The sequence below is a fragment of the Aplysia californica genome, unplaced genomic scaffold (genome assembly GCF_000002075.1).
Source record: "Aplysia californica isolate F4 #8 unplaced genomic scaffold, AplCal3.0 scaffold00150, whole genome shotgun sequence".
In the NCBI taxonomy this organism is placed as follows: domain Eukaryota; kingdom Metazoa; phylum Mollusca; class Gastropoda; order Aplysiida; family Aplysiidae; genus Aplysia; species Aplysia californica.
Genome location: NW_004797420.1, coordinates 168,097 through 187,265, shown reverse-complemented (window position 1 = coordinate 187,265; position 19,169 = coordinate 168,097). Strand labels below are relative to the sequence as shown.

General features: G+C 39.4%; 2 protein-coding genes across 7 annotated transcripts in view; one reads left to right on the top strand and one right to left on the bottom strand.

Annotated features, from left to right (window-relative positions):
- The window catches only part of LOC101857638, a 24,225-nt gene extending 19,661 nt beyond the window's left edge, over positions 1–4,564 (bottom strand). Inside the window, exon 1 of one of the 3 annotated variants that reach the window (XM_005097227.3) lies at positions 4,478–4,564. The gene's annotated coding sequence lies outside the window, so the exon portion shown is untranslated. Of the gene's footprint in view, positions 1–337; positions 568–4,477 lie in introns of those variants that run through there. The other 2 variants (XM_005097226.3, XM_005097228.3) reach the window with 2 other exon arrangements.
- The window catches only part of LOC101858179 (folliculin-interacting protein 1), a 36,923-nt gene continuing 22,243 nt past the window's right edge, over positions 4,490–19,169 (top strand). The window contains exons 1-5 of one of the 4 annotated variants that reach the window (XM_013081878.1): positions 4,541–4,627; positions 10,080–10,225; positions 16,981–17,104; positions 18,007–18,111; positions 18,968–19,068. In XM_013081878.1, coding sequence (XP_012937332.1) covers positions 10,113–10,225; positions 16,981–17,104; positions 18,007–18,111; positions 18,968–19,068 — 443 coding nt within the window. In that variant the 5' untranslated portion in view covers positions 4,541–4,627; positions 10,080–10,112. Of the gene's footprint in view, positions 4,628–4,756; positions 4,983–10,079; positions 10,226–16,980; positions 17,105–18,006; positions 18,112–18,967; positions 19,069–19,169 lie in introns of those variants that run through there. The other 3 variants (XM_013081879.2, XM_035969482.1, XM_005097229.3) reach the window with 3 other exon arrangements.

Genomic DNA, 19,169 nt, shown 5'->3' with positions numbered 1-19,169 from the left:
GTGAACGCAAAATTTGTTGGCCTAGATCTAGGCTATAACGGTGAACGCGCACCGGGTGAGAATAGCCAAAAGACTCGCCTGCACTATTCTCACGGGTGGCCATCTAGATTTCTAGATCCAAACGCGGCCGGAATTAAACGTGAGAAAGAAACAATTGCTCTAGAATCTATAATCAAGATCTAATCTAGATCTAGATTCTAGATCTACACTGGATCTAGATTCTAGATATATATAGACATCTAGAATCTAGATTTAAATTAGAAGAGTCTAGATTCTAGAGATGAACAATTATATTATTCTCGGCTACACACAGTCACAGTCGTTGATATGTTCTTACCTCAAGTTAGTGACACCTAAGATTCAGCTATGTTGTTCAGATAGTCTAATTGAAGTTCATGTAACCTGGTTTAAAACTTTTCGTGTCAAGTCAAAGTTTTAGTTGTTTTAGTTTTTAATCCATGAGCCAAGCTCTACCTCAGGCTCGCCTACGCCTAATAACAGGTAGGTAGTAAGCCCCTACTGTAAACAGGAAGTGAACTAAACACTGTGTTGATTTGATTGTGTACAGAGACCAGATTTTTTTGCCAGTAGGGGTTAGTCCTTGATGCCTCAATGGCCCAGTTGTGCTCCTTGGCCCTTATACATTAGTAGCAGGTTCCACCCAAGGAGTTTACAGTAATTAAGCTCCTTGGTTCTACCGAGATGTAAAAGCACGACGCTGGACCGGTGTCTGGGATTTTGCCTTTAGGCACTTGAATCGCCGCTGCTCGCAGAAGTCGCGAGTTGGATTCCCACGTAAAAAAACGGATGGGGGGGGTCTTCATCAATTGTAGCCAACAGTAATAGATTTTTAATTCAGCCTGCCTATGACAATGGGGACTTGTATCCCATTTAGCTTATGTTGACCCTGATAGTGTGGTCGAAACATCCTGCTTTGCATGGCGACTTTTGGAGAGGGCGTCACACGCCAACATAGATTTTATTAATGTAGCCGGATTTGACAGCACCAGAGAGGGTTTACAGTAATATTACTGTAAACTCTCTGACAGCACCATTGACATAAAACAATAACGAGGTGGCCAGGAGAGTGCCCATGCAGTCTCGTCGTAGATCTAGGTTAGGCCCTTTATATTGATCCGCCTGTTGAGTACACTGGTCTCATTAGGTCAAGTAATTATTCAGGTTTAAAATACAGGTACACGCACGTTGGTAAATAGGCACCTTATTGGTTTCGTCTGAAATACAAATACATGTACTTGAGGTATTGCAAACTAGAATTTTATTAACAATTCAGCCATCATTAGTACAGCTATAGCCAGTCTTATAGTAGAAGCAAAACTTTTATATAAATTTGACGTATGGATTATGAGAATCAACATTGATTCAGCTCGTTTCTTCGATTGCGTCATAAGATAAAATAAATGTGTAAAATCCACAGAATTCTGTAGTAAAATCAAAGATTCTGTATAACAAGATGGCTCATTCTTCTCTTTGAACCAATTAAAAATGTGTCCTCAAAATCCAGTGGCGCCCTCTTCGAAAAAGCGCCCACTTGGCGAACAGAGTTGCCCGACTTGTGCAGAAAAAAATCAAAGTGAGACTAACAAGTTTTTTGTATAAATTATAATTAAAATTTTGGAATTACGCCTTTTTAAACGAGGATAAAAATCCTCTTCGGTGGAAGGGGTGACTGTTTTCTTCGTTTAATTTGGTTTCAGAACGAGGGGCGAGAGGTCATTTAAATAAAGTAAACCCCAAACTCCGCACTGAGCGAACCAGAACAGCTGATGCCTAGGAAGATGCGCAAGAGGGTGCAAGAAGAGTATTTACATGTATTTAATTATATTATAATTTACGTATAATTTACAGCCTCTGGGGGTGCTAACAAAGACTGCAGCGACTTCTGAACCAATGCGCGGACTTCCACGGACACACCTTTGGCCGAGTGAACTATCGTTGTTATTGTACAATCTTTGGTATAATCAAAGATAGTAAATAACAAGATGGGCCACTCACCCAAAAAAGTGTCCGCAGGAAGTATGCTCTCACAGAATAGAATTCTGTGTGTATGCTCTTTGCTTCAGATGGCGCTGAAGTCTGTTTTGAAGCTCTTTCGTTTTTCCAGAAGAAGAATAGGAATAGCACCTCCTTGCGTGCGCAGATCGACTGCTGTCAAGGAGCTTAGAACTAATGGAGCCTCCTCTCTCTCTTCGCGGCGCCGCGAGCAGTACGCCGCGGTGGGGATCAAATATGGCGACCGAGTGTGGGCTAAATCACGAACTGTGGCGTTTCTTTTTATAGAATCTTATCGGGCTGGGCCACGTTGTGGGGGTGGGCGGGGTGGGGGAATGCACGCAAGGAAGAGGGGATGGGGCTGGGATGAAAGAGGAGGGGCGGGCCTTGGGAAGGGACGAAGGAGAATGGGAAAAATTAAATAAGAGAGAGCGAGAGAGAGAGAGAGAGAGAGAGAGAGAGAGAGAGAGAGACAGACAGACAGAGAGAGAGACAGACAGAGAGAGACAGAGAGAGAGAGAGACAGACAGACAGACAGACAGAGAGAGAGAGAGATTGTGATCAACTGACGCGCTGACGGATAATGACAGGGAGAAAAAAAAAAGTATGTGTGTGATACGGACTGTTCAATTCTTTAAGAGTTTTATGTTATAATCTAGTTTAAAAATAAAAAAGATGTGTAAAATAAGAAGAAAACTTGTCCGAGTAACATCAAATTATCTATTATACCAAATTATAAAGATAATATTTCAAGATGCTAAAATATTTAATTATAAGAAATGGATAAAAATATACTTTTAAACAGAATTTAAGATATATGATTGCATGATTCTAGGCGTGTGCCATAACTAACTTTATGTGTAAGGAATAGCGGACACAAAAGAGGGTCGATGTTTGCTTTATCTAATTGCTAACAGTATGTCTTGGTCTATAAATTATAAATAATATTATTGATCACATTAATTTTGTTTCCTGGTTTTCACAAAGTGGAGCGCACAATGATTTCAAATATAAAAAAAAAAGAGATAACAGCACCCTTGGAGGTGCGATCGCATGCATGAGCGTGGATAACCTTTGAAGGGTTTATTTTATTTTTTTTTGTTCAGTAAAGTATGATATGGAGAGCAGCGTTTTTAGTCCCTTATTACACTCCAGAGGGGGATAATTTAACTTAGTGATGACTCTTGTGTAGTAAAATTTGTTGTTGCTTTGTTTGGTTTATTTTTTAACAGCAGAATCTTAAGTGAATCGGAACTATTGATTGTGGGATCTTAGGTGAAGACTACAACAATAGAATTAAACCGAGTATAGTTCTATCCAACAAGACTCAAACTCTTATCCACCCCACCCTACCCTCTCCCCTCATCTGATATGGTTTGGTGTTTCTTTAACATAGAAAATATTCATCATTATTGTTGTTGAGTATTGATTTCATGTTCTAATGGAGCCTCTAGATATCTACATTTAGACTACAGTAGCATCAATTTGCACACACAACGGAAAGCAATATCTTTAATTAAAATGTATAATGTGTATATACATACACACACATAATAATTATATATACTCATAATAATTATATATATTTATGAATAAGAATACTTTTAAAAAAATTGAGTATCTCGGTCTTTCTGCTGGGGTGTTGTATCCCTTTCAGCCTGGGTTGGCCTTGGCATGTAGCGCCGGAGCCAGCCTCTTATGAATATTAATGATTTAAATTGTGTTGCTGGGGGCATAAAAACACTTTCATTCATTTTTTTAAAAGGAAAACAACTTAACTGTGAAAACTTCGGTCCACTGCAGCATCATATCGGTTCTTACACTTAAATACAACACAGGTGCAAGGCATTTTTTCTAATTGACTTGCCTAATCTGAAGGACCTCGGAGAATAAAACCTTCTTTCTTATCTAGATTTCAGTGCCTTAGTCCGGCATTCGCGCAGCGCAGGTAGCTCACGGTTCCGCCGCGAGAGAGGGCTCCTATCAGGCGTGCAGCGCCGCCCATAGAGCATCCTCCATTACTTTTAATCTCCTTGACTGCTGTTCATCAGCAGTTCGGGTTCGTTCAGTACGGAGTTTTAGTTTTTTTAAAAATTTTAATGACCTCTCGCCTTTCATTCTAGAGTCAAATTAAACGTAGAAAACAATCACCCTGTCCTCCGGAAGAGGATTTTTTGTCAGCGTAACCATTTTAAAAAAGCGTTCTTCCGAAATTCATTCAAAAACTTGCTAATTTCACTTTGATTTTTAAAATCAAGTAGGATAACTCGGTTCGCAAAAGGTGCGCTTTTGTGAAGAGGGCGCCACCGAATTTTGAGGACACTTTTTTAATTGGCTCAAAGAGAGAAGTGGCCCCTCTTGTTATGTAGACTCTTTGGTATAATAATCAAAATGAATGTATCGATACGAGATTATATCGGCGCCTTTGTTGTGTTTTGGGATCTGCTAGAGACGCTTGACCTACTCTGCTCAATCAAGCCTGTCTGAATCATGTGACTGTCATGTCTTGAATGTTGTTATAGAATATGGCCTTGTTTCAACGCCTGTTTTCGTCAAAACGATCTTCAAGAAATTCTTCGTTTGACAGAAATGGTCGCCGACATGATTCTGTTCAGTAAGTGTTAATTTTTAGCTGATAATCCAACGAAGGTCTGGTTTGTGGACCGATCAAAGCCGAAGAACGGCCTCGTGTGAAGCGCAGTATCATGCCATCACATGATGATGAGTGCACACTCTCCGTGTGTCATGTGCCCCATGTAAACAAAGGTTATCCACGTATCTTTGAACAGTGTGTTGAATATTCAGGGACTTGATAATATTATCGTGAGGCTAGCTATTGAAACTCTGTTTTATTTGACGTTTTGCCACTTGACTTTGGGCTGTACGCTAGACCTAGATTAGTAGGCTAGTAAAGATCATATCTTTGTCTTTACTAGATCTAGATCTAGAACTGCTACTGTGTGGAAAAGGTCAGGGAGAGCCTTGAATTTGATGAATGTCTGAGTGATTTGGTGATTAGCCTAACTAGATCTAGATCTAGATCTAGATCTATTATTATTATTATTTGAAGTTTTGACCTGGTCAACATGATTAGCCTGGCTGTCATATTCAAATGGCCACCTCTATTCTCACTCTTGAGAATAGTATATAGTGCAGGCGAGTCTTGTGGCTATTCTCACCCGGTGCGCGTTCACCAAATTTTGCGTTCACCCTAAACCACAGGATTCTACACTGTGATAACAGAAAAATTGTAGAATTCTGTGCCGTGAACAAACGTTCCATTACAGCTGTAGCCTACTAAAAGCGTACAATTTTGTCTGTGGGCAGTGGAGAGAGAGAGAGAGAGGAGTAGCGCGAGAATTTCCGGGCAAAACAAAATGGCGACCCGTGTGTAGTTCGGCTCGATTCGAAAAGTTAAATAGCCGTAGCATCTTTGTAGACAACCAAATTAATTTACTTTTGTGTTTTAACATCATGTGTTTTAACATCATTTTTAAACTTTGTTTTGGTCAATTTGATCGTCCACACCGATAGACAGTATTCAGAAAGAGAGAGAGAGAAGAGGGGAGGAGTTGATTTTGCGAGAACTTCCGGGCGGGTGAGAATAGCCACTTTCTATTCAAATCATGGCCATGGACTGTGTGATGGAAATTCAGCATGATTTTGACTCATGTCATGATCATGTATTTGAATTATTTGTGCATTACTGTTGACAAGATATAATTTTACTTCCTCTGAATTTCCGTGATAAATGTAAATTCACAAGAAGGTTATATGATATATGAAGTGTATACAGACCCTGTAACCGGGAACAAAGTCACAAAGTATACAGACCCGGTAGGGGAACTCTTTTGTGATTTCGGAAAGTTTCAGCGCCCAGACCTGGTAGTGCGTGTGTGTGTGTGTGTGAGAGGGAGAGAGAGTGAGAGAGAGAGAGCAAAATGTATGACATGCCCCAGTTGGCAGGAGGGAACGAGAGAAAGATAGAGTGGGAAATAGGTGGGGAGAAAGAAAGACAGAGACAAACAAAGAAAAAGAGAAGGCGAGCGATACACACAGAGAGAGAGACTGCTCGATTGAAATTATGACATTATTCTTTTCTTCAAATTGTGATTCCTCCAACTCCAAAACGGAGGAAAAACGATCGTTCATCGAAAAGACATCCGCAATCTTCATTTAGATCTAGATCTAGGCTAGCCTCGAAACCAGATCAATGATTTATGTCTGTCTGTCTAGATCTAGACCTAGGCCATAGATCTAGAAGTACCTAGGTCTACCCCACAGAATTCTACACTAAGTGTAGAATTCTGTGGTCTGCCCTGAGCCAAGAGGGCGCTGAAACTTTCCGAAATCACAAAAGAGTTTGGTATTTTTTTACTTTCCCTCCCGTCTCACACTCAGCTACCAGTTGTCTATTTTCTACTAAATATTGATGCGCTGAACACGAATATATCAACTTCATTTCCGTCGCAAATTAATGGTTTTTGAAATATTTGATTGTTTTTAACCGAGATAGACATGCTTTGGACCAATCGGGGGGTTCCAGGGGGGCCTGCCCCACTGGGGTAAAAGAAAATCTGGGGGGTTACAGGGGGGCATGCCCCCCTGTTTTTACACCCATAATTTGATATTTTACAGTTAGATTTGAAATTGTCTTGAAAATAATTGATTTGCGACAGTTTTAGTGGCTTTATGTGTGATCTGCAGCAAACAGTACAGCAGTTTGACCCCTGAAACAGTGCATCTGTGTGCGGGAGTGAAAGTAAAAATTTACCAAGAGTTTCCCTACCGGGTCTGTAAACTTTGTAATTTTGTTCTCGGTTACCGGGTCTGTATACACTCCCTATGATATAAACGCATAGAGCATTGCATAAGTGGATATGCGCTATATAAATGCAATCCATTATTATTATTATAATATAATAGGCACTGCATCGAGACGTCGAGAGAGTTCCTGGGACTCTCTAAGTACTGGATTTAAGAGGGGGAGGGGGGGGGCTACACCTGAAGGCTATCTCGCTTATTACTGGACTGAATTTTTACCAAATTTCACACATATAACAAGCACAGTAAGGAGTCTTGTAATCCGCAATCAAATTTGAGAAAAAAGTTTCGTTTCCATGGATACGGCGGCCATATTGGATTTTGTTGACATGTCTTATGTAATGAATACTGCACTTTGCTCTTGGAAATTGATTGTTTTTGTGCTTGCGTGTTAACAAACATTAGATCTAAAAATTTGTCTGTTTCTTTCCTTAATGAATTAGAAAATTTTTAATGAATTTTTTCCTGAGATAGCTTTCAAGTTTGCAAAAAATCCATGAAAATCCACACTCCAGACACCACCAACAAAAATCTATTCCATATAGATCTATATATATCAAAATTTCAAGAGACAAATTTTTAGTATTACATCTTCTCTTCATTCTGCGAAAAATTTCGTGAAGATTGGATGAAAAATGGTGGAGCTATTAAAAAAAGTATAGAGGAAAGTCACGTTTTGAGAAAATGGCAGAAAAAGAAAAAGAAAAATGACTTTTTATGAGGAAATGGTGGTGACAAACATGCCCGATATGAGAAAAAATTAGGTTTTGGGAGGTTCTTTATATATATGCTTTGAAATAGTTGTAAGAGAGGTTGAGGAAGCTAAAAATGCCTACATACAACTCAAATTCCATAATTTTGAGCCGAATCTTGTCTTTGGGGTGTAGGCCCCCCCCCCCCACCCCACCCCTCCCCCTTTTGTCTTAAAAAGTAAAACTAGCTTAGATTTTTAAAAAAATCTAGGCCTATGGGCTGAAGAGTCAAGATTTTGTGTGTCTCAGAGACTCTGTGCTTCAAGTAAAGCTTTTCTCCATCAATTTTCTCCTTTTTTACGAGATCTTTATTTAGATCAGTCTCAACCTCATCAATATCCATTACTAAATTGTTTCTCTATAATACAAAATACTGCTACAGCCACTACCACTGGACCTCGTTTATTTAATCAGTTTTAGGTCCAGATCTTCACTAACTTGGTTTTTTGTTGAATTCCTATTTTTTAAGAATTTTTTATTGTGATAAAAAGCTACTTTGTTATAGGCCTACATCTAAACTTTTAAATCTGAGAAAGATGTTGGTAGACATCCAACTCTCATGGCATTTTTCTTTTCCTTCTTGCAGAAACACTTCTAACTTCAACAATACAGTATTTTAGGAAATTGCTTGGTAATCGACAGGGGCGAAGGCTGACTTGTTTGACAGGGTAATCAAAGTTAAACGGGACCAGATTATGGCCTGGAGATATCACACAAGAATCTTTCTCGAGGCGGCGACTCTGAGTTGTGAATGAAAACAAATCCGGAATTCACATTATATGTTCAACCGCCAAAATAATCGGGAAAGTATCTTATTAAATATTAATTCCAACTACAATTAAATTTAACTTTGGATGTGATACACAAACACAAAGCAAAGAAGCAGAGATGTCAGTACTAGATCTATATGTTATAGATCTACCCATGAGTGTAACTCTTTGGTAGAACATGACAATTATTCTTTTTTTAAATTTCACATTTGGCTGTTTTTAGAGGTGGGCAAAATCCGGATAATCTACAAGGATAACCGAATAATTCTCAATGAAACATTATCCGAATTCAGACTCTTAACTCTCTTTCCTGACCCGTTTGCCGAAGTGGGTGCACCCATTTGTTGAAGTTATGCTAACCCGTTTGTCGAAGTGGTTCTAACCCTTTTGCCGAAGCAGTTCATATCATATTATTTTTTGCCGAAGAGGTGCACTAACATAGTATCCGGATTTTGCTAAAGCGACTCATTGCCCAGCCCTACTGTTTTTGTCTAGCCTTTCGTGGCCAGGAGGCGGTGTCATAATCGAGGTCGCGATCTGATTATAGGACAGTAAAAAGTCGAGGAAAAAAAGCAAGCAATTGCAACAGTCAAGAGATTGTTAGGAGTTAGTTCCCCTCACATTTGTGAGGTGGACTCGACCAGTGTAATAGTTAGCTTACATAATCAGAGTTTGTGATTGCTTTTAACTGTGGCCCCAAAGGGGTGAACAGGGTATTTGTGGCAATGAAACAGTTTGGACTGCTATGTACCTGTTCCCTTCAACTCTATTGGTAGACTCTTCCAGCCTCACTTTAAGCTTACTTTTTCAAAGCTTGTGACTGCTTATGGAGTGGCCCGAGAGGGTTGAGCAGGCTATTTCTGTGGTAGTGAAACCTTTTTGAATGTTAGGCATACTGTTCATTGTTGATTATGAACGTCTTTTTACATTTAATTTATGAGGTTTACGTTTATATGTGAATTTGACAGTGACAATGTTTCAAAATCAGAAAGGGAAGCAGTGATTATTTGATTATATATACGCTTCGCCCCTGGTAATCGAAATCTTCCAGTTTGAAACGTTTTATAATCTTCGGACAAAAACTTGAATTTGATGTGTTCGGGTGAGACTTGACCCCAATTTCCCTGATAACTATTGTGATTTTTTCAGTAATAATCTCTTGTGGTGGGTTAGAGTTAGTTTGTAACCTTATTAGTAATAACTGTAGGCTTATCATTTGGGCCAAAACCAGTGCCAGGTTATATTGTGCCTTATCTAAAATAAATTACCAGAAACATGAAACATCCCTGAGAGCTTTATTTTCAGACTTTAATTCACCTCCACGTGTGACTACTGTACTAGTTCACTAGTTCATCATCATTGAAAAAAGCAACAGTGGCATTTCTGGAGGAGATGTTGTTGGGTGAAACAAAACACAGTGCACCCCTATTAGACTGACTTTAGTCACTCAGGGTAGTTTAATAACCAAAAATAAAGTGATTTGGTGAATTTTTTAGCTGAAAATGACGTTAAGAATAAGAGAATAGAATCATTAAAAGCTTTAGAGTTATCAGGGGCATCTGAGGGTTGAATTCTATCCTGCTGCCTAATCCATCAGGTCTGAGAATAAAAGCTTCAAACTGACTATTGTTTTATCTCTGTACGCAGTGTTATCTTTTTAATTTGACACACACTGAGACTGCATATCTCACTCTGTTTTGTTTTGTTTGCTTCAATCAAGGCTCTCTCAAGTTTATGCAGTAGCCCTAGCAAAATGAGAGTTTTTCATCCAGATGTAGACAGGAAGATGTTTTTTGACATCGGTCATAATTATTCAACTTTGAAGAACAATGGGTTGTCACTAATCTCCAAAATTTTTCCAAGCAGGTAAGTTCACAGACGAAAAAATTTTGTCCATTCAAACTTGGTATTGCTTGACCTTAAGTCCTCATATTTTTTCACTTCCAGGTTATCTCTGTTACTATATTGTCCGTTTCCTCCAAAGCTGCAAGGGGGATATTTACAACAGACTAGTGGTTGCTTTGTTTACATTTCACTGAATTATCTTTTCAATCCTGCCTATTTTTCTTTACTGTTTTAGAGTTTTTTTCTATTTAGCTCATCAAGTCTGCAGAAAGAAACGACCTTGTGTAGTGAGGGTTGAGTTGTTGCAGATCAGTATCTGTAATGTATGTCTGATGTATGAAATGTAAAAATGGGAAGGAACTATTTTGCGAATGTTGAAATAATGATTCTTTATATTTCCCCTTCTTGATATGTCACATTTTGTCTCGTTTTGGGATTCACACGAGACTTCAGTGTAAACTAAACACCAATAAAATCAGTTCACCGGCTAGTAGGCAAGAGAGCGGCTGTGTTTTGTCTTTCTTTCAAGTATTAATCTTTTTATAATGTGAGGCCAATGCGGCCGTCACAGTATCCAAATGTGTAAAGAGAAATTATAATAAAGAGTTTGGACAATGTTCCAAAACACCCTGTATAATTTTTCACAAGAGGGTTTCAAGCTTGATCACTGATGCCTGTTTCAGATCTGGCACTCTCTGATGATAATGATATTGGTGTCAAATTGAAAAATAATTACAAAGTGACTGTTTCTCTGAACGTTCGGGGAAATAAACTTGGCCTCTTAACTCTATTTTTCCTAATGGTTTCCGCTCTCGAGATTTGTTTGGGTTATTTTTTGCAACAGTTTGGCGGCATCTTCCTTTCTGCCTTTTTGCGAGAACTGGGAAGATGCAGTTTTTGCATCGAATTCAATTTCTAGAGCGAGAGATTTTTAGATGTCTGAATATTCAGAAACTTCAATTGTGGTTGGAGCAATGTTCCAGGACTATGCTTCATTTGAAAATGCCTTCAAAAGGTACTGCGACAGCTAGAAAACAAGACTGCTCGACTTTGGCAGTAACCTATTTTGCATTTAGTCACCCCTGAAGCAAAAACTAAAATCCTTCATCTAAACAAAAAAAAAATCTCTCCACGTACCCCCGCCACTTTCACACTTCACACACACTCTCTCTCTCTCTCTCTCTCTCTCTCTCACACACACATTCACACACACTTGCGCACGCGCATGCCACTCCATTCGCATATAAATTTCTAACCAAAAAATCTCGAGAACGGAAACCATTTGGAGAAATAGAATTCAAGTTTATTTTCCCGAGCGTTAGGAGAAATAGGGCTAAAAAATATCCAGTATACATATTTTTGTGTACAGTGAAACTTGTCCAAGACAGAATAGCTAGGAATCCCGAAAAAAAACATTATGTTGTAGACATTATTCGACTTGGACAGGGGAGGTAGTGGTTCTCTGGGGATGTATACCACACATGCCACACACAGGGGTACAGTACGATGGAGGGGGGGGGTGTCGGAGGACAAAAAACGAATGAGTTTCCTTCATTTTCATCTTTAACCCCACCCATTGATGTAATAAACACAATCAACCAATGCTGCCCTTCCTTTGCATGTAACAACGATTCGCAGAACTTTTTTGTTACCAATCAGTTTGATCAGGGCGGCAGGCAGTGGTCAAATTTCTAGCCTCAGGCTACCCAGCAAAGTTTCTGTGCTGGAGCACTACGTGAACACTTTGAAGACAAGCAGGGATGCAATTTAACACTTACTCTGTGCTAGCCATCTGAACTTATCAGGGCTCACATGGGTGAGGTAACAACAGCTGCTCTTAAACTGCATCCCTTCCCCCTTTCCTCACCTGACGAAGTGGCATAAAGTTAGAGCCGATAGAACCAAGCTTTGGACTTTTGTTTCAAACCAGAGTTGAGCAGGCAAAGCATTTTCGGTCTTCAACTGGTCAAAACCCTTTGAAAGGAAGGAATTTCTCTGTCCATTTCCAGGTTCTCAAGGTTTCTGTTTAGACAGATCAGATGTGTTTATAGGGGAAGAATACTAGAATGTATCAAGGGATGAGCGGGGAGATCCTGGCTTTGACAAGTTTTTGTTGTGGCAGGATGGGTAGCTGTCATTGACAGACTTGACTGTACTTTTAATCTTGATGAATGGCTAGCAGCAGAGATCTGAAGATTTGTTTGTTCATATTTCGTGTACCTTTCTTTGTGAAATAGCAGCACTTTAAATGAATGTCAAAGTGGCATTTAGAGGGGAAAATATAAAGTCTACATCAGACATTTAGTTTGGAAACTCTTGTGGTCTAGAGGTATAGTGTTCGTCTTTCTTTCAGTAAATCCCGGGTTCGAAACCTGACAGCGTTTCTCTAAAAAAATGTTCTCCTTTCACCTCCTTTCCCGCTCTCTAACCATGTGTTTTCGTCTGCTTTTGTCTCCACTTGCTGCCCCCTCTCCACCCCCTCCTCTGGGCTCCTGACTCTTTCTGCTGCCTTTGTACTGCTACTACTTGGTCCCTTCTTACTGCTGTCTTTCAGCCACACCCCTTCCTCTAACTCTTAGGGTAGGTAAGATCTAACACAGGTCTAGCCTTCTTGGATAAGGATGAAAGAATCTCAATGGCCCAAAAATCGATAAGAGTACGCTTCAGTTGCCAATGCAGCATGGCACATTTGTCATACATGATGTAAACAATGTAACTATGTGGGTCTTTGCCAGTACCTTAGAAACCGCTTCCAGTATCATGCAGGAAGAAAAATTAGACCTGGAAATATATAAAAGTGGGTGGTTGGCTGGTGCTCTGGTGTGGTTTGCTCTTTCTTTCCTATCAAACATCTATCGTCTTTATCTCCCCTCCTTTTTTGTGTGTATGTTACTCTCTAGTAACACATCTATTCTTTGACACTTTTACTACCTTATTGTGTTGCATGTGCCATAAAACACTTACGAAAACTAAGACCTGTAAATGGCAAATGTAGTTTCTGGGTTATTCAGTTGCCTTTTCTTTTAATAATGTGACTGTTGTATTTTCTATGATTCTAATGTAGTAAACTGATAAAGAGATAGTGGATAGTATTCTGATCAAACATTAAAATCTCTATCAGACACAGACTCTCTATATCATCACCATCAGATGAAAATATACCGCTCAGGATTTACATCATCATGAGAAATAGAGGTACTAGTTCTTCCCCATCAAACATAAATTCTAATACTAATATCAGTCTTTAAATACAAGATTATCACTTAAGACTTACTAGATTAACTTCCACACTGTTGATTGATACCCCCATCAGTATCAGATATAGATACATGTACCAATACATAACCATCAAACACATAGTTACTGATCTGAATCGCCATCAAACATAAAGTTACTTGATTGATATTATTATGAATCAGAATGTTTGTCTGTTGTCATGATATTAAATCAATATCACCATCATACTCATACGTACTAAATTACTATCACCATTCAACATAGAAATACAATCTAGATCACCATCAGACCCAGAGTTCACAATATTGATATATATCATTATCAGATTGAAAGGTATATATATATAGATATATATATGAATTAATATACACCGTCGAACCTGCCTTAACGGAAACCTGTGTAAAACGGAAACCTGTCTTAAAGGAATCTCCCCGCTCCCCCCTTGATATATTCCTCTTTAATTACCTGTATAAAACGGAAACCTGTCCAATGCTGAAATGGAAAGAAAAATCCGCTCCCTTCCGATGGCTTCACCTGTCTAAGATGGTAAATGCTTTGCCCGTTCAGTCCTGATTTGAAACAAAACTCGCAAGTTTGGTTCCGTCCGCCGGCTCTAAACTTAACACCATCCTGCCAGGCAAAGAAGGGGAGTAGGGGTGCAATTTGATGGTAGATGTGGATGTTACCCCACCTATGTGAGCCTTGAGCGATGGAGATGGTCTTGGTGGTGTGGGTGTGAAATCTCACGAGTGCCATGAACGTGCTCGTATGTTGCTCCAGCACGTAAACTTTTATTGGTAGCCAGAGGTGTGAAATTAGTTTGACCAATGCATGCCGCCCTGATCGTACAGCCAGGCGAGAAAAGAGTTCCTCGAATCATTGTTACATGGCAGTGAGAGGTCGCATTGGTTGACTGTGTTTATTACACCAATGGGTGGGGCCAGTGGTGGTGGGTGGACCAAAATTTGGGTGGGGCTTAGGTTGCTTCCACTTCTTTACCACCAAATTGCAAGCAATAAGAACTGAACAGTGATGATTTTTCTATACTCACGGTGAGCCTCGGCATTTTGAGAACCATTCAAACGACCAGAATTACCTTTGTTTTCCGTCTCTGTTCTCAGTTAAATTCTTTTTGATGGTGGGGACGAAGCCGTTTCACCTCCAAATTCCCTCTAATTAATTTTCATGTGATGAAAAAAATTGCCTTAGAAGTAGTTCGACCTGATTTATAACTGTTAAATATCAGCGGCACAAACACAAACATGCACACACGGCACTTCAAACATATTATTGCTTTTATGAGCTGGATTAGGCCGTGTAGTCGAGAAAGTTGAACGCACCTAACAAAGAACCAATGAGTGCATAGTTATGTGTCAGTGGGGGAAAGTGTCTCGTTAACTTTCACCCCATTGTCAGGGCTAAGAGAGCGTGAGCCCTCAGTACAGTTTTTTAAAAAAAGTCTTTTACCTTTTTTACTAGAAGAGTTTCATTAAGGACGGGCTGTGAGAAAGGGCTCATTCTTTGCTGAGCCCTAAAGACATTTGATTGGCTGCAGGGTTACTGATTGGATAAATGAGCAAGCCGCCAGGTTGATCACTCTGTGTTCATTGCGTGCAGTCATAGCGGTTTCAACTGCGTATTTCATTATACGGAGAAACTTATTTACTTTGAGATAAAATTGGAGGGGGGAGGGGCTCAAGCCCGTGAGCCCTTCAATACCCACTGCCACTGGGTGGGGCTAAGGGTGGAAGCAAAGGAGATGTTCAAACAGTGGTTCTATGAACTACAAGCACTGGTGGTAATTGGATAAATAAGACTGACGCATGTCATTATCAAAAAGGATAGCAGCTGAGAGGTGTGAAGTTTTGATCATTTTTGCTTGCCGACCAGACAAGCGACCCTTGATCCCGCCGGCTGTGCCTTTGACACCCCACCCCCCATCTTCCCACTCAATTCCTCTGTTAAAGACTGAAATTTTTTTTCTGGCTCCCTTGCGATTCCGTCTAACACAGGTTCAACTGTATAGAGTCATCGTGGTGAAATCAGGCGCTCATCAAAATAGTGAATTCAAACTATTCAAAGAAATTGGCTTTTTTCTGACTACTGGGCCATTTTTTTCTAATTTTCTTTTTTTTGGCTCAACACCTTTTATATCCATTTAAAAACACATTTCTGTGTGGATTTTACTGAAAAACAGTGTTGTTATTTTGTTACACGATTGATATCATGCTCAGAGATGGACATGGAATTCATTTTTCTTTTCTATGTTTTGAAGATTCTGCCATTAGTAATTGGTTGGGAAATGTTGTAGGTTTGCTGTTTTTATGAAAGAATATAATACAATAAGTTTCCTGTGATTGTGCTGAATGCATGGAGATATGTTACTGAGTCACCTGAATGTGACCTGCTGAAAGCTGGTCGAGGTCACATGAATTTATAGACTCTACTTTACACTGATGACATAAGAATGTAGATCACCAGTTGACCTTAAAGGTTAATATTGATACCTGATTATCAGCAGTACAAATGAAAGTTGCAGCTGAATAGCTATCAGTCACATGCTTATCTATCATATGATGGATGCCCATGTGCCCTCTTCAGAAATGGGTCCATTAAGGTGAGGAGACGGAGATTGTTTTATTCCCTACGCATTTCTCAATTAATGATTGTAGTGACTGTTTCCTTTTTATTAAACCCTTTATTTATAGCTGTAGGCTGTTCCAATTCAGATTGTTTTTTTATTCAGTGAGGAGATAAATTTGCTTGTTTTCTGTTGTAAAAGTGAATTCATATTGGTTTGACTGTGAGATAATGTATCAAAGAATGTAGCCATAAAACAATATGGGATTGGAAAAATATGGTTCAGCCTTTTAAAAAAAATAAGAATATTCTGTTATTGTAGACAGATAGAAAGCTAAGAGTAGGCTGTGACGGTATGGTGTGTCAATGCTATGAGACCATGGTGTGCCAGTGCTCTATTGTGCAAGATGATGTCCTCAAAATGCGCAACAGGTGAGCGCTGAGTTATGCTACAGCAGTTATCCTTGCCTGTGGATCTACTCTGTCAGATTGTGTAGTCTGGATTTTTTTCTCTTTTTTGTCAAAGCTGTTTTCTACTCTTTTAGAAATTGTGGGTTGTGTCAGGACCACACTGGTAAATGACTGATGTTATGTCAGTGTGATTTTCATAACTCAATCTAAATAAACTCCTTTTGAAATGAAATTTGATTATACAGTGATAGGAGAACAGGTAAATAGTTGGGAAGCAAGTTCATGACATCAAAAAGGACACCTCTAAGGTTATCTCACTAGACTTTTACTCTGCTCAGTATGTTATTCTGAACAACATTCACATAGTAGTGGTACAGCAGTGTCACACCAGTGTATGATCTGTGTTTGAGTGAGGTGTGATGGAGCCTCAGTGACAGGCTCTCTCTGTATTGGCGGCTGTGGGGTATAATGATCTGATGAGTGCTTGGATGCTGCTTGGTGTAGGCCATGCCCCTTATATATATATTTGTTTTCCTTTTCTTCTGCAGAAAAACTGTTGCCCCCAAGTTGGACAAGTCTAAAATACGACTTGTCATTTATGTGGACTCTGACCATGGCAGGATGCCATACTTTGATTCTAACGCCATCCGGCCGGTGGATGAAGTCGACAAGGTTTTTGCTCCTCAATTTTGTTGTCATTTTGTTGTTGTTTTTTTTGGAGGTTTTTTTTTCCTTAGTGTCCTTTCATTCAGACAGCTTTTTCTGGTCATTGGTGCAGTTTGGATTTATATATCAGCGACTTAACTGAGGTTTATGGTTCAAATTCAGGTGGGTTCAAAATTTGTTTGCTTTTTTTTCTTTTTTTCAGCTTTCTAGAAAGCTTTTCCTCTCAGTTCAGTGTCCTGGGTTGGGGAGGGGAGTGACCCACCTTTTATCTTGGTTAAAAACAGTAAACTGTTTTATCTGTGTTCTCGAACATAAAGGTTTTGAAAGCAAATGAGATTAACAATTTAACAAAGACTGTTTAGAGGAAGCTCCATACCATCATCAATGGATGTTTGATATACAGATTTTAACCCTGACACCACCAGACTATTTTTAACCTTCACTTCTATTTGGCCCATATAATTCTGTAGTTCATGACTCCTCAAGCAAAATCAGTACTGATTATGTCTGACACTTTTTACAGGCATTAAGAAAAATCTTGCTTTTGTTTTGAAGTTTTAATAATGACATGTAGGATAGTTTTCACTGGATAGAATATGGTAAAAATGCACTTGTGGGTTTCAAGTGGGCAGCACCCTGTGAGGGAAATATTTGTGACTGGGCCAGAGGGAACGAGAACTCACGAGGGTAATATATGTGACTGGGCCTGAGAGGGTTAATAAAACCTGAGGTATTTTGACTTTGCTTAAACTGATATCGTTAGAAAGGTGGAAAAGATTATGATGCAGAGAAAATGGTGATGGATTGGCCCTTATATTTTGTTTTTGCTGTGGATGAACTGTCATAATCCATTCACCTGTCGTTATTGTTTCCAGAAAATGTACATTTTAGTGTTTTATGTGTTCCAGAATGTTCTCAGATCAGCCCCAAAGACCATGCGAGCCAAAGGTCTCTATTATTCTCAACACAAGGAACCGCCGGTGCCTCAGCAAAAACAGGTTCCCAAGTTTCATGTAAGTTGACTGTGGTGTGCATCTGACCTCTAAATTTTCCACCTGTCCAGTTGGCAGGAATTGGCTGGTCCCTCTCTGATTGTAAATTCATTTCAAGCTATCTCTGTTATTGTTGAAAGACTGTGGTTATGACATTGCTAACAAATGGTGCTTTGGCCACAGAGGAGTAGAGTTTTACACATAACAAGAGAAAATGAAAGATTAAAAGTTACCTGTTTTACGAAGAGAATACGGCATGTTTGAATTGTCATTGCTTGGATGAATAGAATAGTTCTCATTGCTGTGTTAGAATTGTTCTTTCTTGTGGGTGCTAGAATAATGTCAGTAGTCTAAGGTACATATATTTCATAGTTTGTCCTTGGACCTTCCATTGCGTATTTTCTTTTTCTGTATTTACAGGCTTTTTGATTTGCCTTTTTTAGGATGTATGCCATGTACAGCCGAACCTGTTCTAACAGCTACCTGTCCAAGAGAATCACCTGAACAAATCGTCTTTCTCCACTTACTCCTTGTTGTTTTTTTCTATTACATTGACACTGTCCAAGGTGTCCACCTGCCAAGACAGCTACTCTCCTTGACTATTGGTGACCGTCTTGGACAGTTTCAACTGTATTTCAATCTTTATCTTTCCATTTCACTCCAGATATTTTGGTTTGTTCTGTGATTTTTCTGAAAACCCTTTCTGGATGTTTTGGTTATCCTCTTGTTGTCTCTCAATTCTTTATCACCCTGTGCAGGTATTGAGGAAAACTCTGAACTATTGATCAGTGTCATATTATTTGCTCTGTTCGAGGGAGGGGGGTGTCATATGTACCTCCATGGCTTTGTTTGTGATGGTTTTCCCCTTGGCTTTCAGTTCCAGAGACTAGGAAGCGATGTCAAGGTGCTGGAGGAAATGATGTTTGGTACTGTGGGCATGGCCTACAAAGGGACATCACTCAAGATTCACTTGCTCAGGTGAGCCTTGCGAAAGGGATTTAATGTTGGAACACCTTGAATGTCAACACATTTTTCCTTATCTATATTCTGTGGTATTTCTTGAACAATTTTCATTTATT